The sequence below is a fragment of the Varroa jacobsoni genome, unplaced genomic scaffold (genome assembly GCF_002532875.2).
Source record: "Varroa jacobsoni isolate VJ856 unplaced genomic scaffold, vjacob_1.0 scaffold_1406, whole genome shotgun sequence".
NCBI lineage: Eukaryota > Metazoa > Arthropoda > Arachnida > Mesostigmata > Varroidae > Varroa > Varroa jacobsoni.
Window position 1 is genome coordinate 148984 of NW_019214308.1, and position 23531 is coordinate 172514.

Here is a 23531-nt window from a genome sequence, read left to right on the forward strand (position 1 = left end):
CGTCCAATCACATAATCCACCGTGTAGCGTCTTTCCGAAGCCGGCCTGCGGCGTCCGAAGCAACAACAACAACAACAACAACAACAGTACTAGTAGTAGCAGCAGCAGGTGTTGCAGCAATTGAATACCCTAACTTGGCCAGTTGCTACTGCCTACTGGTGGGCGGCGCTGGTGTAGACGGAGGTGGCACCCCACCCCCGGGAGGTGTGCTTTCTTTTGACGGTGGCCCACCCTGGTGGGTTAACACGCTACTGCTACCGCCAATCGCGTTCGCAGAACTGGCTAGCGCACCAGAGCTACTCGTGGCTATTGTCGTTGCAGACGTCTGAGTTATTGTTGTTGTCGTTGTCGCTGATTGTTGCTGCTGTTGGCTATTATGCGTCGCGGATGAGGTCGTCGTCGGAGGCAGATTGCCGCTCACTCCACTGGGTAAACTAGTAGGTAAACTTGAAACCGGCGCGGTGCCCGGACTCGATGGGGATGCAGCAACTGCAGCGGCCGTAGCTGCTGCAACGATGGCGGGATGCGATGCCTTTCCGATCGCCGCCGCACTCTGCTGGGGCGTGCCCGGCGTCCCGGGCAGGGCACCAGTGGAAGCAGCGGCGGCGGAGGCCGCCGTTGGTCGACTAGCTGTTCCGGCGGGAACACCGAACGCCGCTAACGATGGAGCTGTACGCGGGACTCCACTACCAGTCGCGGCTGGTAGCGATGTCGGCGGCGCGTGGCCTGGTCGTCCTGATCCACCACCCACGCCTCCTGCACCTGCTTTCCCATGCGGTTGCTGCTGCAAAAGCTGCGCAAACGTCGTTGCCTGCTCGGGCGTTAATAGAGACCTTAGCAGCTGAATCTCTTGCGTTAGTTGTTCATTACGTTCGTTCAGTTCGGTGATCTTTTCCCGCAAGACGTCCACCTGTGGGTGATAGGCGTAAATTATTGCGCACGAAGAGGCAAAGAGCACCAGAGTAGTCACAACAACAACACAAAAACCGTACAAGACGTTAAGATAGTCAATAATTAATTTATATCCACACGTGTATATACGATGGTTAATGGCAAATAAAACAGCAACGCAATTGGAGATATGTTCTGCGATGATACCATTTCGACGACCGATAGCTTGAAACAGCCGTACTGACGCGGTTCCGAATAATAACAATTTTCCTTCAGATTTCACGTTTCAATACACACACAACCGTTAACTATGAATGCTGTAAAAAGACTGTCAGCTTGAAATGCCCAATGCATCAAAAATACATCAATCTATAAATACACTCGGTATTAGATAGATACGCACCTCTTCTCTGACAGCGAACATAAGATGACTTTTGACCAAATCCATTGCTTGTTCGATTTTGTTATCGATTCCTCCAGCGCCACCTGCCGCGTAATTACTAAAACAGGAAAAATGAACGAAGGTCCATTAAAATCGTCCATTAGTAGATAAAGTGACCAAGAAACACAGATGCAGCTGAATGCAGCAATCAAGACATTTGCGCTACACAAGAAAAAACAGGAGGTCAATCTAAGAGTAGATTTATCATGAAATGGTTATCTGAAGGATAAGGGGTTAATTTAAAAAAGCAACAATATCGCAACGAAGTTCAATAACGTACGCATATAATGCGGGCTTAGTTCTTAAATGTTAGCTTGATTTGTTTGGAGTATTTCGTAATTAATGCGCTAGTGATCTTTGTTGAGTTAGGCACGATGCAAAATGCAAATGCACGTAATAATAATAATAATAATAATACAGTTACTTTTGAGTGCGCATGTGCCATACGATCGATAATTGTGTGCACGTCGATGGAGAACATGCGCTTATTTTATTGTCACTTAATACCGGTCCAAATGTGGTATGGTGCACGATTGAGATGACCGTATACATTCGAAGTACAAATACATGTTAGCGTTCAGATCTATTATTTTTATGGGTGATCCTTCTTCCATCGTTTCCATCAACGACAATTTCGTACTTTGTTTCTCAAAAGAGCTTATAATATAATTGTTGGCGGCGGTGTAAGCGGAAAAAAAAGTTGGATTTTATACAAATGGACCCAAGGACAAAAGTTGGAAAACTCTACTAAGTTTACAGTTTACTTGTCCTTAACCTGTACGTGGAACAAGAGAACCCTCGGCAATCGAGTCAAACCTGAAATCTTCCATTAACCCCTGCGATGCATTAGAACTTTTTCATCGACGATTTGGAACCAATTATATTCAGCAGTCTCATCAATTCTCAGCTTCGATGCATTGTTCTCAAAGTTAAGAATCGTGGAAATCAGTATTTTCTGTTTAATACAGCTTTAAATACGGATGGCTTCATTATTAGTACTTAGTCTACAGTCCGGAAGGACACGCAAGTAACGCTCCCAACGGCTAAATGTTAACAGAATCATACAGTACGTATCGACCGTTTGTCAGAACAATTCAACTTCTTGCAATATGGCCTCGACATAGCATGCAATAAAGTTTCCATGATAACAGCCATCCTCGTAGCATACTTCCTCGTTCCATCGAATGCAAGTTTCGTTTAGGGACCAGATGCTGATGTAATATTTATCAATCGTTCATCCACCTGTGTGAAGTTGATGCCGAGACAGTAGAAATCTGTACATTGCTGTGTCTGAAGTTTGATTTGTGGTCCGAAAGCAACGGCCTACTGGATGCATCTTTGACCTCGGGTGGTTCACCGATAGAAGCTGAAGTGGAAGAGGACCGCAAAGTTCTCAAGCTAATGGCTGCATCCTCTGCCGTACAGGATCCCGAGCAATACCTGAACTTGCTTCTGTGTTCTTCTATGACATCAACAGCCTGATGGAGATCAATTGCGCTGTGGATTTGTGCCATGTTTCGATGAGCAACACCGCGATGCGGGGGGTATGCAGTCGAGACCTTCCGAAGTGCCATTCGTTGATCGTGCTCATGTTGTACAAGCAGCTGCTTCGCCGTACCGCCGCCAAGATGCGGCGAACTGCTCGAGCGATTTAATCGGCCGAGAGATCGACCGGTAGGTGAAGATATTTCTATAACAATTCGCGGTAATGTCCGGGCACGTTGAGCCTGTTCCCCATACGTGGCGCTGAAGGTGTTAATGCCTATGGCAGCCGCGTAACCCCTATCGCCAGCAAGAAACCTATGACAACCTAGTTGGCAATTTTACAGATGTCCTTTGGCGTGCTTCTCCTCCAGTAACTCAAGGGGTTCACTTCAGCCACTGATTCTTATATTATCATTATAAATGGATTGCGCAAATAATTACTATAACCGCTAGACAGGTTATTCGTGAGGCTAATAATATAATAAAACAGATCAATTATCAGAACTCTGCTCAGCACTATGCCACTGTACGGTATCGCAAGAAACTATGAAACTATCAGTAATTGGAAGATATTTCATGTACAACATGCAGTTGTCGTCAAAATTGTGACTCCCAACAGCTTTTTATAGATAAATTAGCCAAAAAAGCAAAACCCGATTTACTTTATAAGCGCTCAGACATCTATAAGGCGCATCCTATACTGGCCACTGAGACTCTCATTAGAGAGCTATATAAAATAACGAGATAACATTTTCTAGTTCTATTAAGTTAACGACTAGATATATTTATAATCGAGCGTACCGTTATCAAGTTAATTATCGGACCTATCGGATTTACCATATAGAGAGAAACTATTTCTTGCTAATTAAAAGTTGATGTACACTAACTTCACCATTTTGGTAGGTTCATGTGCTGAAAGCTACAAATCGAGTCAACGTAATCTTCAAGCAAATTTTGACGCAACACCGATCGCGGAAAGGATCGTGTTAATTTAGTGGCTGCTACAATTAAGGGATTTTCGACCAGTACCATGCTAAGTACCTAAATGTAAAACGGGTATCTCTAAACGTCATTAATATATTCACTTCTCAGAAAGAGAAAGATAAGGTACAAGAGTCCGTTTCGCTCGAAGCGATATGAGATTTTTAAAGTAAATTTATGAAAACTGTAGCATATATATATATATATATATATATATATATATATATATATATATATACACACACATATCCCAGCTGGAAAACCAGTGAGTAATATAGAATGACCCTATAAAAGAAATTAACGTGGAGAATCAAATAACTGCCACTCGAGTGCCGATTAACCATTTGTGCCATATGTTTCATGATGAATGAAATCATCCACGTTAACAATACAACTCGTACATACTTTACATATCTTTTGGGAGCATCAAATCATACCGGACATTTAAGCCCATCGTTTATACAGAGCGCTGAAGGTGGCCTGACCTGCTCTCGACTACTTACGCGACGGCCTCGCAAATGGATAAATGGCCTCTTCTCTTTTCAAGTTTAGGCACATCCATTTGATCATTTATTCGCTCATTCTTTAGTAAACACACTCTCTTCAGGAAAAAGCCTGCTTCACGCCGGCGCTGTGCACTCCATTTTGCCCACAAGTACTTGTGTTCCCCTCGAAGCTCACGTCGAATACTCTGAGGATTTTTTTTGGGACCTGCTGTATTTGTTATGTATACAAAGCGTTTTATGAAGGGAGCTCTGCTTAACCTCAAAGTTGACCAAGCTGCCTTTCAGTCAATTTACGCGTGTCCAATTCATTGCTGAGCCTCACACTGTGCTGACACTCATCAGCCTCAATAATCTTCAGACCTCCTAAGAACATGTACTCTTCTTTATTCGCTTATTGTTCAGTGCACCAATGACCAGTTTACCATGTGTGTAGTATACCCTGCTATATAAAAAGGTACGATTTGATACTTGACCTGGCTCTAAAAGTGAATGTACCCGTAAACATATTCTGGATGACACTTACGGCGCCGTGCCATCTGTTGTCATAACTTTGACATGGTATCCTTCTTGCCGTCGTCGTTTATCTTTCAACCGACAGAATGCAACCATGCGGTTGTCTAAAAAGTTTTGTTGACAACAGATCGTGGCAGGGTGGGGCAAAAGCTGCAGCAATAAGAATGACATGCTCCGCTACGCAACAGAGAGACGAACGGTTTTGACAAGCGATGGCGCGTGACACAGTGTAGAATCCCTCGATCCTTAATTAGGTTAACAGATAACTGCGCAATATCCCACAATATGCTACAGTACTCGATAAAATGTCAGTGAATGCAACTAACAGTGGGCTTTGATACACATTAAATAGATTTCTTATAAAAACTAACTTCACAGCCGTATACTGTACTGATATTGGACCCAAATGTATCGTTTTAGTGAGAGGAAGAGGACTTTCGCTAATAATAATAATAATAATGGCAGTAATACATTGCGTAGCGTTTGATTAGTGTCTGTGTTCGTTTCAGAACGGGTTTACATAATCATGATGAACTATCTCTCCTTCGTAAGAAAGCAATAAAGAGTCATTATTTGCTCCTTAAGCACCATTTACATTTGTTTTCTACTTATGTATTTAACCATGAACGATGTTTAGAACTTCCGATCAAAATCCTGAAAAAGATCCCAAATTCATTGTATAAATAAAAAGTGACCACCAGTAAAATAAGGTGAGTCGACTACAGCGGTAACTGAGCAGCACTTTAAGCAGGTACGCCATGGCGAGATTCTGTTCCGTTTCATCGTGAAACGCTATGTTAAATTTTATATGTACATACATATATATGTACACCATGCATCGCATCTCTCTGGCAACCTTGAGATGACAAGAAATGCCAGAGGAGAAATCAGGCGGCTCACGCAGTCATGTATATTGCGTTATGTACATGAGTATAAAGAGGGCGTGAAAAATCGACAGCTATTGTACCGCAGCGAAAGACGAGAATCAGCTGGAAGCTGCACTTTGGTGGTTACAGTGATCGAACGATGGCAGTATGTTTTAGTCTGTTTCACGGTGTCTCCGTTCGGGGTCGTCTGGTGGCGCTTTCGACGCCGCGGGATGTCTTACATAGATAGACAGGTATCACAGTTTGTTCCATTCATCAATAGCATGTTAATCGTTTTCGTCATCACGTCCAAAAAGAAAAACAATGCTTTACCGTCTCGCTGACGTGGAGTATCATATGACTACTTGCCATTGTTGAAAGTGACAAAGTCACCACTTTCAATAACAATGTCGATGACAGATGGCAAAAACAATACCGAAATCCCTAGAAATAGGCTGGCCCGTTTCTCCTACATAGCAAAAAGCTCGTCAGAGCTTAGCACAGACTTGAGCGTGCCTTAAAAGTTAGATCTCCATGCTTCACGTTCGCAGTTCTTCCCGATCTGAAAAACTGTCACATCCACCATCCTATGTAATTGATATTAGCCAATTGTTTGAGCTCATACATTTAAAGTATATGTAGCACATTATTTCGATTTTCATTGGTCTGTGTATTGGCGTTGCGGCCGTGTTAACAGGTACCCTCAAAGCCTGAGCGAAGCTGTATAGACAGAGATTTATGAAGTAGCGCGAACTTTGAAAGCCGTTCAAAGTAGATCGGGTTAAGTCGCCTTACTGTAGTACACTGGGCATTTAAATCACAGATATGGCAGCATCAGCAACAGGAACATGCAGCAGCGGTTGCCCATCGTCGCGCCATTCAACTGTTAACTGAATCCGTAAAACGAACCACTTCTTTTTACTATAAATGAAACTCGTGAACAACACAGAGCATTGAGCATGATCAAACCTCAGCATTGGCCAACCGAAGCGCTAGCGTAACTGGAAATTGACTTATTTAGTTAACTACAAGTCTGAACTTTAGTGCCTGTCGTAATCATATCGCTTGTTCAATCGGATCATCTATTCACACTAATGGCCTTGGTGTTTTCGTGTAGCATTTTCTCTCAGTGCTTAGTTCTCATAGTGTGCTTTACGTATATATATATAGAGAGTGAGTGAGAGACACTATTGAGCAACTGAAATAACACTATTCGCTTTCATAATATATCTATAGCCAATAGATCGCATATACCCATTCTTCAAACGTCGTACGCTCTGTGCTTGCGTATACAAAGAAAAAGAAATCTAAAATAAAAAGACGGGCGAATCGAGTTCAAAAAGCGGTGAATACAGATGCACAACGTACAAATATATATCACTGCGTTCTCAGTACCTGCATGATGCACAATGGTACGCACTGGCATGATTAAGGCTCCGTGAGCTGCAGCGAACCACCCTGACGTTTGTCATGCTGTTTGTGGATGGCTTACTATCTTCGAGATGTCTCGGCTAGGCGTTCTATGGAAGATCGAACAATGACAATGACGTTGTCCTTATATACCCAGCGATTACATAACAACATCCACAGTATTCATAACATTCGATTCATTCACCATTATCACAACTGTAGACCATTCATTGATACCGGTATCAACTTGCTTCCATTGCTGTTAAATAGCAAAGCTTTTCATAAAGATTTCACCGTGCACAGCCTCATCGAAAATTGAACGCTCCAATGTCAGTAGGATTGCTACATCAATCTCTTGATTAATTAACCTCCTCTTTCGTTAAATACTGAATTAGAAATTGTTAGAGCTTCGGGTCGAAATACCGCTTCCACAGCTGATATCGCTTTTTCATCGATGCGAACAAACACCGAGAGAGAAAGAGAGAGAATCGGCGACCAAAACCGATATGAGCGCGGTTAACAGTTACAATTGCTTTATACGGATGTTTTTCTTCTATCCCAGTAACCTGATGTTGTTTTTCGGCTTCCAGTATTCCATTGTTCGGCCACCTTCAGGCGATTTAAAACTTCGTGCAGACAACATCTTTTTGATTCCCACCGTCGTTCATACCCGCAGTCGAAGTAGTCGTATTCTGTTGTCAGGAGCTGCTAGAGCATACACACTGTCGATTTAAATAGTTCGAATATTTTGTCTTCTTCGCCTGAGTCCTGCCAGTTTCTGGCAAGGCCATAGCAAAGTGCTGGAGGCACCGGTCCCCCATCCAACCGCGCACACTCTGGCGCCGTTGACAAGTCCGCACTGGAGCACCGCCAGAGTTGGCGATCCGTACGCGAGTGCGTGAACCGAGCGTGTTAAGGATTATTACTGGCGTAGCCCGTTGAAGTTGCACAGCAGAAACATTGTTATCATTAATAACAGGGATATCGACGCACGTTTCAGTGTTACTTCTATTTATCGCAGAATGGCCTCGCCTCAAACAAATGATTGGCGGCGGCGGCGGCGACGGCAACGGCAGCAGCAGCAGCAGTAACAGCAACAACAACAGCAGCAGCAGCAGCAGCAGCAGTAGCAGTAGCAGACGCAACAACAACAACAGCAGAAGCAGCAGCTGGCATGACGATAGCGGCAGGTAGCGCCACTGCAACGACGGCGGCGGCGGCGGCAGGCGCATCGCTCTAACACCTCTCCAGTATACCACTGCCACGATAACTCACATGATCATCACTGTTGCCACCATCATCATCTGCTTGTTAGAGCGGACGCTGGGGATCTCTCGCCAGCATCACCAGCAGCAGCAGTCATCACAAAAGCAGCCTCAACGGACAGCGGCTGTCGCGAACGGCAGCCTTGCAGCGGGCAACTGCTCACATAACGTGCGTGTCTCCAGCGGCGCTCCATTACTTCGCTCCACTAGTACTCGACAACGGTAGTGACAGCCATTAGCAGGAGACACTGCAAGCGCCAGGCACTGAGCGTGGAGAGAGTATCGTGATGCTACCGCAGCGACAGCAGGAGGAGCAATAGCCGCCATTGATGAGCAGCAATGAATAAGTGCGCAGTACCTCGTTGGCCTAATCATGTGCCAGCCTCCAACTAATACCGCTGAGTACAGCTGTTTGCGCGTCAACGGTCACCCGTTCGTTACTGCAGGTTTCCTCAGTCTACACGATCTATTGCGATCTAATCACCATCATCTACTGATGGTGATGGCCATAATGGTGAAACCGCTCTTATTCCCTCTGATCTTGCCCCGTGAACGGCGATTTTTGGCAACTGAAAGCAAGACGGCTAATGGACAACAACACTAATAAGGTGTATTTTGTACGGCGGAAACGGATAAGATCGATGCTATTGTTAACCGGTAAAATGCGATAAGTAGAGGTCACCGTTCCGTTAGGTACATCAATGTATCACTCCGACTACGCATCCATACATACTCACTTAAACGCTTAATACAGCGATCCACTCAAACTTAATCGAAGACGAAGAAAAAAGGGTTTTCCAGTCTTTATCTCTCTCGCTCTCTCTCTCTCTCTCTCCCTGTCCCTCCCTCTCGTTCCCCTCCGGTTTCTTGTTTTTGTGAGAAGCAAGCCACACAAGATCCAGTAGCCAGCTGATAAATGGACCAAAGACAAAAAATACAGCACGTACATGCACTCGTTGAAATTGTCGACGTGCAAACTGCGCAGCGATAAATCCTACGTACGGTCTAAAGTACACCGAACGGGTTTTTTTTATGCGATTGTGAGGGAGAACAACTAAACAATTATATTATTAGACCACTTCAAGGAAAAACGAATAATGTCCTATTTCCTGCATCACTTCATGGTAGGTCTTGGTAATACAGTAATTTTACTCGATCACCTGTTGAGCTTTTTCAAAAAACAGTATCATCATTACTCAAATAAATAAAGATATATTAGCTTCGGCATACTCGTTGTTGATGAATAATGCTACAACTAGTCGCGATAATGCGACACGCACGTTCCCTTGGCTGTAATACTTGTGTTCTTTAGGTAAGTCCCGTCATTTAATATTCGCATCTACGAGCATGGAGATGTGAGGCGCATTTACGCAGTCAGAGCCATTCGATAGAAAAACAAAGTTTGGATCAGCGAACGGCGACCGAATCTGTTTAACCAAATGAATAGATAATAACGGAAATGTATGATCTGAATGCGACGTTTGCCATCACATTAATGGAATATGCTCGATGTTCTACTAGAGAAAAGATGTGATCTATTCAATGTGAAAAGACTCAATCAGTATCGAGTCAATACAGTCTCGTATTATCGTTCCTGTTAGTTTTTGACCTACTACATATATATACATATGTATCGGAATCAGATTTGGTCCACCACTGTCTAACCGGCAGTTTGAATTCTCGCTGCTGCCGCTGAATACTTCAATGTTGACCGTCGCGTATTTGGAGCGCCAAAACAGGAGCCATCTATAACCGACAGCAGGAATAACCGCCTATCCCCACATCTATTGTAGACTGCATTTGCTCGTTCATAGTCGTAACAACATGACCAGTAACAACTAGCAGCTCTCAAACGACAACCGCTTCTCCGATTCTTCGGTCGGCAGCGCGCGCTTAAATTAATGCATGCGCAAATAATATGTAAATGCGCAAACACTTCTGCGGTCGTAAGAGCAGCGATCACGTCATGGTACAGCTGTAGACGAATCGTTAACGAAGCAAACACTGTTACTACATTCCAGAAAATTAGCAGCGCTAACAACAACGATAGGCATGGCCGGTACAGGGTAGACCGGCGTAAAGGGACAGATAGAAAACAGCGCCGCAGTAGATTTCTCAAGCGGGCAGTTTTATCAGTGTTACTCAATATCGTGCCGTATCATCGACGAGCGTTCATAACAACCAACGTGGGGTCGTAGTAGGTGAGGAGAAAACTGTGCGAAACAAAACGAAAGTCTTCGCATACGTTCGCTATCATACACTCGCATTGTGGGACCACCTTAAGGATCAGTGACATGACTATCAAACATTTGAAAGCGTATAGTCAAACGAGGTACAGCGGAAAGATACGATAGTTCCAGCGATGTGTCTGATTGTTAACCAGCGGGACGTAACGGCGGTTTATGTCCAAATGTCAATGGGTAGATACAATTTAATTTTGTAGTAGCGATCCGATTGTAATAACAGACGCGACGATCGACATAGTCATAATCTCTTCTCCTGTAGAGTATTGAGCCGTCTGCTACCCTGACAGGTCTTTAAAACAATGCTAAAACAGTGTCGAGGCCCGTCTTAGAAGGAACAGCTGTGAATCAACTATGGAAAAATTTGTCTGATATATTATAGGAGGGTATGCTATTTTTAACTCGTGTAAAATGTGTATTTTAAGATGGCGATTGCCTTAAGCGATATAACTTTTCAGCTAACTGAACCTTTATATATTCAGATTAAAATGAATAGCCGATTGTGCGTGATCAAGTTTAAAGCGGAGATGAACAATGGAAGAAACTAACTATATGACAACCACTCAGATGAAGTAGCATCGAGTATTTTTGATGCATATCAATAAATCGTTTGCACCGGCCATCACGCCGTTACGTCTTCTCGGCTTATTCCATAAAAGCCCTCATTATCATGTCGCTTATGTTTCGACGTGCGGCGAGTTACAAAAAAAAGCAGTTGTCACTTTTTTTTTACACCATGAGTGATACACGTTAGTTCTATATTGCGGCGTCTGTCTTTCAACTCGACGCAGAAGGGACCAACATGTTTACGTGAATGAAAAGCAAAAAAAAAATGTACGACGTATTTTCTTAGTACGAAGACTAAGGTCACTAAGCAAACACTCTTAAAAATTCATTCTTAAAAGTCAGGTGGATCGCAATTAAATAGTATTTCCTGCAACACAATTATGTCATTGCGCTGTTTCAATACATAGGCAAATGAGTCATTTTGTTAGCTAAACATTCTTGATTATAATTTTTACATTTCACCTTGAACAGGCCTTGGTCACTATGGCAATTGTACCGCCTCGTAATTAATTGAAAGTTTTCACAAACAAATTATTAAAAAAAGTGAGTTAACTTAAAATCGCATCAGTCAACCTTTATTTAGCAAAATCCTATTCCAAATGTACGAAAGCCCAGTTCGTTCATTGCTCTACACTCATGTCTGTAATAAAAACAGTATAAGCTCCATCTGGCGTTTACTTGATTTGAGTGAACACTTCTCTATCTGTATCACTCAATTGTAGTAAACTCCTATTAGTAACTCCAATAGGAAGGTAATCATTTGCTGGTCAATGTAGGACAAACTTAGTGTTCTAAGAGCTTGACTGGCAAATTCTATTTTCGGCTGGTAATAAATTATAACACTCATCTTGATTTTTTAGGACCGCACCGGGTCAAGGAAGTTGAAAGTACGTATAGCAGATACGCGCCTGACATAGGTATTCCTAATTGTTGTAATGTTCTAGACCACGGTGTAATGCTTGTATCTTAGATATAGGCATATCAAGATCAATACATACCCCAACAGCGACTTGTACACCACACAGTTCAATGTCATCCTCAACATGCAAATTCGCGCTCTAGCTCATTTTTCCATCTGTTTGTTCATTGTCAAGAAGATAACAGTACATTGAAATAGATACTATCTACATCTACGCTCCGACACTCATACATACTGTGCAAATAGAATCAAGGGTTTGATAACAGAACTCTAGCAAAGATACCCGAAAATTGAACGATAAATTTTTGTTAACTATCAATACGTATATTGGAACTAAATGTAGATCTGGGCTTCAAATATTTACCTGACTTTATTTGAAGTTTTTAAGTTTCTCATAACAATACTCTTTTGAGTGCGTGCGTTGATCGAACCTCTCCGCTTAAATGAACACCCTTGAATTAATTCTCCATTGAACGTCATAAACGGCATCATCATTAACAATAACGATAGTAAAAGTAACTACTTACCCGTCCGTCGCTGTTGTGCCATCTCCTCCAGCAATATTCGAAGCATTAGCTGTTGTCTGTCCGACTCCTTGGGCAGCACTTGCTGTCTGCGGTGCAGTCCCACCAGCTGCGCCACCTGCACCTGTACCGCCTCCGCCACCGCCGCCTCCGGCACCCACCGCTGCTGCCGAAGACGGCTTTGTTCCGCCAGCTGCACCTCCACCTGCTATCGTTACTCCTGTGTGACTAGGCTGCTGTAGCTGTTGTTGTGATTGGGTCTCATCGGGTGTAACGCCAGCTGCGCCTGGCGTACCCTCTTTTGTCTATTTCAACGCAAGCATAAGAACAAAGTCAAAACCAAAAATAGAAAGGCATAGAAACAGTCTTTTTTAAAACTTTCTTCACTCTACATGTGGCGACAATATTAAATGCGGCGATAATATAAGGTGAACGAGAAGTAGAACTCACGATACTTGACATGAAATTTATGCGAAGTAAGATTATGCTATCGACATCATCAGCAGGCAACTCGCCCATCAAAGATAGAACATTTACCATATTGATAACAGCCACAGGTAAATGTGTCAATCGTTATAGCCTGTGTAGAAATGTCAAATCGTGTTTCTCGGTTTTCATTGTTACTAGCATGTAAATCTCGTTCATTTCCACTTTCTCGGTGACAAATGATTTTTTATTCTAACCAATTCAGTTAGTCAACTAAGTGCAACCCATCTATATAGTGATACGATAGACGAGTGCTGGCAGAATTAATAATTTAGCTGAAGTCTCGCAGTCGCATTTTTGATGTGAGCTTCTTTTTTGTATATCGAGACGTTGGCTAAATGAACGAGCAGCTTTCACACGGTGATTGATCACTAGCACAGTGGATATATCCGCAAGTACAGAGTCGCATCCTTTACCAAACTGGCCACTTGCACGCAGAGTATATCTTGGCACACGACCTGTCAAAAGATGTCCACGCACCTGCTGTACAGTGTTGTGGTCGGTAATCAGGCCCCCGATAACGGGGGCCCCCCCACCTTGCGACATTTCGCTTGGAGGAATATCTCCCTCGCCAGGACTCGTATTCGTCGCCTGCAAAGAAAACAAATAACAAATAACTTGATGTTAAAAGAATATACGGTTGCCATATGTGGGTTATGATACTCAGTTCATAGATATCTCTAAAATTTATTTTCTACAATTTATACGTTGAGCTGAGCGTCAAAACAGATTTGCCCAAGTACTATGTTAATAAAAAAAAATTTTCAATTATGAATCCAACTTTTCTCGAATCCCGTATTTTGGTGTTCATATTTTCTCATATTATGATCGCCCGCTTTGATTTGCACGCAGCTGTTCCCCATTTAGTAAATGTTAACATTGACATTCATTTAGTGAAAGGTGCCACTAATGAAAGGTGGCACCGAAAATCGCCATTTCTCATACAGCAAGCACTGACAGCGGAGTACTACGCATTGTGCTCAAGGTACATAACCGTACCGGTTGTTGCTGCCCAGCGAGAATAGTTGATTTGTCGCTTTCTGTCTTTGAAGCATGCTGTCCTTCGGGGGGATCGAAGAAGTCTTGACACGTCCACCGACCCCTCTTGAACGGTTCGGCAAACGGTATTTTGACAACTTTGAATCGGCGACTCCATTGTTCGGCTACCGCCTGAGGGTCCGTGATAGAGTGCTTCTTTACGGGGCCTCCACCTACACCCGACTGAAAGACATCGATGATATATGTGTAAACAGTTAGATCAGGGTCATTATCAGCATAATAGTTATCACTTAAGAGGAATTCCATACTATTTATAGGTGCATTACAATAGTTATCATATTACTCCTTATTTCGCATCTCTAAATATTAAAGAATTTCAGAGAGATACATGCATGTTTAGTACATATTAATAACAAGAATTGCTTTTTTATAAAGGATTATCACTTTTGATCAATAGCAATATGTAATAAGACCGATATTGACTTTTCTGCCATGCACTGCCTACATTGTTAGCATACTATGCTCCAGGATCAGACAGATATTCTTTGATTAAGGGCAGTCCTCAGTAATTTCGAAATCGCAGCAGACATTCTTCAAGGTAACTATATATTCTAGAAAATTATGTCATAGACTAACTCCAGAGTTTATACAGTGTACTATTGTCTCGTGTGAATGTTCCGTGTAGAGGCTTAGATTCGCTAAATTGGTGCAACGTGGTCCAGTATGTACTGCAGAGTACATACGTGTTCTCGCCAATAAACTATAAGTGTTATCAAACGTGACGGAAACAAGTGTGTTATCTAAAGATGAAATTAACTGTTTTAGGCGGCAGAACAGGTCGAGCATTTTTGGCTCTACTAACTAAAAAGCTCAAAGTCTAATTAATCATAAGGTAATAAGTTTAATTGATACTTATAGTCACAACCTTCATAAATCAAGGCACCAGTCCCTTCATACCTAGTCCAGGAGGATATTGCGGAATCAGTTTAATGTTCTATTATTGTTATTTTATTATTATTATAATTATTGGAAGTCAATAACACTTTGTAAGTAACAGAACATTGGATACTACGGTTTATTCGTGCTATTAAAACACGACATCAAGCGGCAGTCTTGTGCTATTGACATTTGTAGGTTATTCAAGTAACTTTTTGAATTACGAAATATGAGTTGATAGCGTTCATCTTCCTAGCAGACATTTTTTCAGCACTAAACAATACGATATCTGGCTTTTAAGCTTCAAAGAAACAGGACAGCCATTTTGTATATAATAAATATAATCATAGTTATTACGCATACTATATAGCACCTTATAGACTACAAACTAGGTAGCCCTTTGCAGCCACTTTTGTTTGTCGCCTTAAAAATTACCTTTTTGACAAATACCCGAAATGGAGTACTGTTAAAATAAATCATAACGTTGAGACAAACGTGATCAATCCTAAACTATAGATATCGATAAGGTGTTACCGGCCAGTTTCATAAAATCCTTCTACATCGCTATTCACAACAACCAGTGGATGCTTAGTAAATTCTACTACTCGTAGACTTCAAGGGTAAAAAAGAGTCAAGTACATTGTTAGTATCGACGAAGACTCTTCTATAAATAATAATAAACGCTGTATAATAATAATAATATATAAATAATAAAATAGCTGTTGTTAAAATATGAAATAATACGGGAATAAATATAAGGATTAACAGCCCTACGATTTGACATATAATAACAATCCTATGATTTAAGAGCCATAAGATCCGAGCAGACAGAATCTAATTAATGGCTTTTAACACTACTTTCGTAAGAAAAAGCACCACTGAAAACGCCTAAAAGTGAGATGAAGTCAACGGAATCATAAAAAAAGTACTAGAGGCCTATTCAAAAAATCGAATGTGTCGATACTAACGAAGCAAATATAAAAGGAATTTAAAACAGTCTTCATGGGTATGCTTCCAACTGTAAATCTGTTTAAACTGAGGAATTTACTAAGACAATATAATCGTTCAATTCACTGACCGTCTTGTGCGGCTATGAATAGCGGACTATTTTTGGAGAAACAAATGGACTGCTTTTCAAATGGCTCCGTTGGAGATGGCGCGACATGAAGGGCCAACTTACAAATGGCAATGTATCGTGTGGCTCCAGCCCTTTCTTTTTAACTAATATTATACGTTGGTGCGTGGGGACAAAATGTTTAGTCCATTACGTTTTATGTGACGTATTTCAAAGACCTTACACACGATAACGAGAAAGGAGGTGTATAATATTTGTATCACATAATCATCGAGAGAGCAGCGGAATCTTGTCCGACAAGAAGATGAAATCAGGTGATACAACCGCAGCGGTCAGGACTTTCATATACGATCTCACTTATTGTAACGGCTTGCCTATGCGTTGGCAAAAAACAACGTTGCCACCAAAAATTTCGATTGCTGCAGTAACAGCCGCTGTCAAGGAATCCCGGTTTTCTAACACTGATCAAACGAACGGCTACTGCAATTACATTGTTCAGATCGGACATGAAGAGAATCACAGCCATAAAGGCTGATAAATAAAGCCGAGGGCTGACGCTGCCGCTATACCGACGTACAGTTGACATGTATGATGTCTCTGGTGGTAGTATCAAGAGCAACTGTCCTCGATGGATGACTACGTTGATGATGATCTCAGACCAAGGTATCGTCGCTGGCAACAACGGCATCGCCAGCAGCAGCAGTAGGGCAACGACGGCCGTATGCGTCACCGGCTGGCGGTGCAAATAGCTGCGATACTATGTGTAGATACATAACGAGTCGAGTGTGATCGCCGTCAATGTCCTCTTTTTCCCCTTAACACAGCCCAACACCACAACAGCAGCGGCGTCAACAAAACGACCATCCGACAGACCACAGGCAGGCCGCAGCTGTAGTTGCGGTGTTACTACTATAATACCCTATTCGGTGAACAACCATCAACTATCGCCACCATTAGCAGCCTCGTCATCACAAGGATGATTATGACGGTAGAGGCAGCGCGGGCGGACAATGAACGAATGTCGTAGTCGCTGCTGCTGTCGGTCCCCAAACGACTTGCGTTTCAAGACACGATATCCGCCATTGGGTGAACCTTACAGCACCACAGGCAACAGCGGCATCGTCGATGTTCTCGTCATCGCCATTACGTTCCCAGAGTGTGAAGGACGCCACTACAAGAAAAAAATAGCAGCAACAGCTGCACGAACAACAACAATGCAGAATTCCAAGCAAAATCACGCGACGATGGAGTCTGACCGAAGAGTGTATTTACTGTAATCAGGGTTGTGTCGCCGCAGCGGTGTTGGTTTTTGAGTAAAATATCGGCTATCCGTATTGTTTCAGCCATGTGCCCGCGTTGCAGGCGCACAACTTGATAATTATTCTCTCATTAAAACCGCTGCTATTATTATCAGTCGAGCAACAAATCGATACCTTAATAAACTCATCTGCTATGTTAAGTCACAATACGTCTGCGTGTTTGATGACGATACGTTAACTCTTTTCTATGGGCTCTTCTCTTCTTTTTCTATATTTGTTTGTCTATGCCTGTATCTCCTGCGTTTGCTTGTATTTCAGCAACTGTAGCGGCAAAACGACAGACATTGCCAACGATCGCTGCTGCTGCCATACCGAAACTATGTATATGCGCGTGTGTGTATTTTATTTTGTCGCTTACTTCTCATCCTCGAGGCCTGCCCTTATCGCTCCTTCCCGCTGGCGCCACCAGCCGCCGGAAAGTTACCACGATGGGTCAAGTAATGCTGGTGACACCGACCGCTACCCACCATCTATACATCTGGTCAGCGAGCCAATGCCAGCCAGAAAACCAGTAAGCATCTAATGAAACGGTCAAACAAACTAAGTAACAACGCAAGCAGAGGGAAACCACTATATCGACTACGGGGCGCGTTCAGAAACCCGTTTGCCGCTACTACTGCTTGCCACTTGTCCGCAGACGCTCTCTGTGGCTCGACGAAAACGGCAGTGAACCTCAGCAAGCAGCAAGCAACACCAGCGGTGGCCAATGATAGAAGGACCGACGGACACGCGTCTGCACATTGAGTCAGACAGCAGCAGCAGCAGCAGAAGGCTTCCTGGCAGTCATATGATGGCTGGCTGACTGTCAGCCACTGTCGCGGCCGCTGCTTACAACACGCTACACTACACCGGCCTACAATGGCCAGGCCACTTATTGCGGCCAATAACAGCGGCCATTGTGGCCACTATTATGAATTAGCAACAACCAGCAATCGTATCAATATGGACGGCCGCTCCCGACGTAGCCGTGTCCACAACCAGTGCGACTACTTGATGTCGCTATACACTACGTAGCCGCCTACAGTCGTTACCACCGCCTACAGTCGTTACCACCGCCATTGTTTCAAGTGGATGACTTTGGTGGCAAATGATTGGTCTGTGTCTCCATCGCTGGCACAATAATCAACTGTCAGCGATAAATACCCCACCACAAGAGTTCTCTTCTCCTTTGGCCAATATGTATGTATATGCTTAGAAACATGTATGAGAGCTGCACAGCCAGCAATGGCAGCATCCTACCATAGTGTGGATATTAACATACGTAAATAGACAGTACCAAACGAGGCTGATGGGTACAAAGCGTCATCTTCTGGTTAGATGAGCAGAGACCTCACACACCACTTGACCAGGCACCAATCCGAATCATCTCAACCACGCCGATAGGCATATAAACAGATGGACAGATAAACGGACTGATGGACAGACACTGGTCCAAAGCAGACCACTCGCGGGCGCCTTCGGAATCACCATTAAAAGCACACAGTCACATGAAGACACGCACTCAGGCAGTAGACCCACACCCAGACACACGCCCAGAAAGACCCCTGGGCTCACACACATACACGTTTATACGTTTCTTTTTAGGGAGATGTGCACAATCTTGGTAGCTGTATACTTAAAACTACTCAGAACATTGCAACCTTTCACACGAACACCGATTTTTGACACGGTCATACTGGTTTCTCGCTACTGCGTCGATGCACAATGAGAACTTAATGCTGACAGAGCATCGGACAGCAACCGGTACAAACGTGAGACCAAGTGTAGAATCAAGGGACAAGTCCGTCTGGAAATGTTCCGGTAGCAACTGATCTATTTATTGTCATAATAATAATAACTATTGTTAATACTATTATTACCATCCGCTGTCACTGAATCACGTGACTCCGGAAAAATCAAATCGATATAAGGATGATAGTGCCACATTGCCAGACCACTCCCTTCGCACGAAACCTAGCCCGTTGTGACCGACACGGGTCCTTTGCACTATGAGAGATACATAGCTGTAGACGGAACAGTCTTTATTTCTACATAAGGGTGCACGCATGTAGTCAGAAAACATCACAGCATTCGCACAATCATTAAGATTCGACAAACACTGGACTACGAATGAAGGCCTTTTCACATTTACCACTTTTGTTACTGCCTTCACACTGGCTACGAGGTTGTTCTATGAATTGATACAAGCATTGATGTTCATCAAACGACTGTATGACGAACGCCGTATGAAAAACGCGACCTGGGCGGCGGCTGGGACTGAAACAACACAACCGACGAGAGCGATTAAACCAGTAGGTAATAAACACAAGCAGATCTGAACACTCCAAGAAGACAATCAAGCGCGACCCTTTCCATCAACTCATCAACACACGACGCGGTCACACACAATTATTAAGATACTAACATCCACACAATGCCTGGTCTTATTATTTGCCAGAATAAAAACTATTTTCTCTATCTTGCGCTACTGCAACATATTCACGGAGCTAATCGTATTGTTGTCGAGGCGCGGCAGGGGGAATTACATGTATGTACATAAAGCAATGCTGTATTTGTTGTTGTTGTCACCCATATTGTAAAGTTGTTACATTAACAGGAGGAACGAACACCACTTAAATTGTGTCGTAATAGTTGAGTAGGCGAAACAATGGGCGGTGGCATGCTTTATTCTTACGGCCATGTACCTTGTCATGGGCTGCGGCGTCTCCATTGGGCTGGCCAGGGGGGGCGTGCTCTCCTCCGTGACTTCCACTGGCAGAAGCAGCAATAGCAGCAGCAGCAGCTTCTGCATTGTTGTTGCTGTTACCGCCGCCACCTGCATGACTTACACTACCACTATGAGCGTTGTTGTTGTTGCTGCTGTTGTTGTTACTGCTGTTGTTGTTGCTGCTGCTGTTGTTATTTCCATTGTTGCTATTACTATCCGACGGTTGCAATTGCTGTTGGCCTTGTTGCTGTTGTTGTTGACCTCCTGACGTCGCCGCATTGGCATTAGCAGCGACAGCCGCATCAGGCTCATCGCGCTGAATCTGTTGTGTTGCCGTCGCAGAAACAGCAGCACCAGCAGTAGCGCCAGGCTGCTGAGCTTCGTGTGTTCCACCATCGTGCACTTTAACCGAGGTGATTTGGAACGAGGTTTTCTTTCGGGCGCCTGCAGCTCCTCCCGTCCCAGCCCCACCACCTCCACCAGCACCTCCGGGCGTCAATAGCCCGGAGGGAGCCGCGGCGCCAGGGCCCACTGGCGTGCCGGGCGTTGCTGCTGTCGTTGTCGTCGTTGTTCCGGAGTTCGTATTCGCTGCTGCTCCCGCCCCTCCTCCGACTGATTGAGACGATGAGGACGACGTTATTGTCGCGGTGACTGTGCTTGCTGCCGCTGCTGCCCCTCCTCCAACTGTTAACACCGTTCCAGAAGCAGCAGTTGCAGTTGTTCCGGCAGCGACAACACCACCCACAGGACCGTTGTTGTTGTTGTTACTGCTGCTGCTGCTGCTGTGGCTGGTCGCCACCGCATTGGCCACTCCGATACCTTCGGTAGAACCCACACTGTTCGAGGCAAAAACAGTAGTGCTGTTGCTGCTTATGTTGTTGTAAACGTGATGTGGATGCTGGTTGCACTGCTGCTGCTGCTGTTGATTTTGTTGACCGTGTTGTTGCTGTTGGGGATGGTGTTGAGGAATATGCTGCTGTTGCAACGGATAATGGTTGTGCTGATGATGGTTATGACTCGCAGCGCTGCTGTTATTGTTGTTCTGCAGGCTTGCAGTGCTTACTGCTGTTCCTGTCGTCGTTGCTAGGCCTGTGTGCGATTCTATGGACGACGCTGATATCGCTGCCGCTGCTACTGCTGCGCCCGCTAGCGCTACTACTGTTGTTGATGTTGACGTCGCGTGCCCTGCTGCTAGTACAGCGGGGCTGCCGCCACTGGGGGTGGGCGGTGTCGGCGAAGTCTGGCGCGCTGCCGCTAGTGCCAAGGAGGCGGAAGGGGCAGGGGGGGGGGCTGTTTGGCTGCCGGTCGAAGCAGGGGGCATTACCATACTGCGACAACGGATGGCCCCGAATACGAAGCCAACCTCTGAGTCGCGGGCCTTCGCTCGGTGCCGCCTTTGCCGCGGCCTCAATCACGCAAACATCGAAAACGCTCAGGGCAGACCTGCGGCGAAACATCTGATCCAACTCGCACCCTGGACGCGTCGCCGACGGCGCCACCATCGAGATCCACCGAACGCTGGCGGAGTAATACCGATCGCCGCGCGGCAATTCGAATATATTTTTGCCTTCTTTTCATTCCTAATTATCTGGCAGGCTAAATGGACTAACGAATGGAGGTGACTGGCTGGCAGGGCAGACGATTTTTCTATTCTATTACCGCAAACCATACCATGCTGTTTATGATCAAATTTATTTCTCTGACAGCGTTTTCTAGACTTATCTCTGTGTAGATAGCTTTGTTGCAAGCTGAGCAGTAGCAACTGCGGCAGCAGCAAGAAGGCAATACATGATGATTGACTTAGAGGATGTCTGCTGAGAGTATTATTCTGTTGGAGAGTGGATATGAGGGCCCCGAAGAACTGGTTGGTCGACCACACGCGCTGGGTGTTACACTTGCCTACTGGCTATGCCGCAGTCGATGAGACACGAGAGTGTGAGCAAGGCGTAAAATCCCGTTGAGGAGCATACAACGCATAACGATATAGAAGCTTGGCGTAGAAGCAGTAGTCGGCAAGTAGGCGTCTGTCGTACCTGCCCCTTTAGAATATGATGAGACAACAAGAGCGGGCGATAGGAAAAGCGAATAAAGTTGACATAGACAACGCCGTCCAGACAGAAGGACAGATGGCGAACGCGTGCAGAACAGAGCTTGCAGTATCAAATGATAGGCGGTATACAACAGCTGTACGCATTTTTCCGTGTATGGTGTTTAAAGTGTATGCGTGTGTACGTGAGAGGAAGAAAGGGAGAAAGCTAATAAATACGCAGCAGAATTAATAAAGAGGAATGAAGGAAAATAAAAAAGGCTCTATTTTAGATAAAAGGCGACAAATAAAAATAATAAAGCGCATGTAGCAATGGGGAAGAAAAAATCGAAATGGAGATCTTTTGTTCCGTGAACTAGCATAACAGTTATGCGAATATGGCAAGCGATAGCTAATCATTTATTCTGTGTGATCAGGTTTTTGAATTGCCGCCCAACAACACCGGTTGTTGGATGTCCTTAACTATGGATCCAGCCGCCGGCTCGGAGCGGCAATCCGTACTAGTGAATCGCCCGCCATGGGTTAGATTCAAGGATCGGTTGCACTTCCTAACACCCGGGCTAAAAGGGAAAGAGGCAGTATCCCCTTGCTTCCAAGTAGCTCCTTCAGAAGTGTTTGTGACGGTAGGGGTATAGCGAAACCGCAATCGGCATCAGGCTCAAGGCTCTAAGCGCTGCTTTTGCTTCAGTTATCGTGGGGCAAGCTAATGATAGATTGCAATAAATAGTTCACACCTTCATTCAGGAAACTGAGCATTTCCAGCTAAATAACGTTCCCAAATCTATAGTTGTAGAAAGTATATGGTTGTTGATAGTATCATATTTTTTGAGAAGCATGATTTTATATGAGATAAATTGTGCACAGATCCGGAGATCTATTTACAATTCTTCTCATATAAAATAATGCTTTAAAAACAGCTAATTAGTAGAGGATATATAACATATATCTAAGCTGATGTTTTTTTACAGATTTCTTTTTGACAGAGTATGTTACTGTCTTTTTTAAAATTTTAATTGTATTAGAAGGATACTGGTCGAAGTTGCCAGATTAAGAACGTTGACATATTTGCGTTGATCTACTCGTATCATAAACATGTGTAAAGATTTCTCCTATTTTTAGCAGTTTATCAATAGAAAACTTTTATGAAGAAAAGGAAAATTACACAAGATTATTGTGCTATATTGCATGCATAGTTTTTTTGCTAATTAATTACAATATTGGTTTATGGTCTTGAATCATTTAAGCTAATTCTCTTGACAGATTCTTTCTTTGGGATGTGGGCATGTGTCGTTTCTTTATCTATCCATAGCTCTTTTTGGCGCTTTCTTATTATTTCTTATAGTTTCCTGT

The 23531-nt window shown here is 43.9% G+C and overlaps 1 protein-coding gene across 1 annotated transcript; it reads right to left on the bottom strand.

Annotated features, from left to right (window-relative positions):
• Nucleotides 1-6: 6 nt before the first annotated feature.
• LOC111269682 (uncharacterized) lies at nucleotides 7-22517 on the bottom strand. The gene is made up of 6 exons (XM_022849471.2): nucleotides 20112-22517; nucleotides 14098-14319; nucleotides 13579-13689; nucleotides 12616-12917; nucleotides 1295-1391; nucleotides 7-910 (listed from the first exon to the last, which is right to left on the bottom strand). Exons 1-6 carry the CDS (start codon nucleotides 21459-21461, stop codon nucleotides 146-148), a joined length of 2847 nt encoding a protein of 948 aa, XP_022705206.1. The 5' UTR covers nucleotides 21462-22517; the 3' UTR covers nucleotides 7-145.
• Between the last annotated feature and the right edge of the window lie 1014 nt (nucleotides 22518-23531).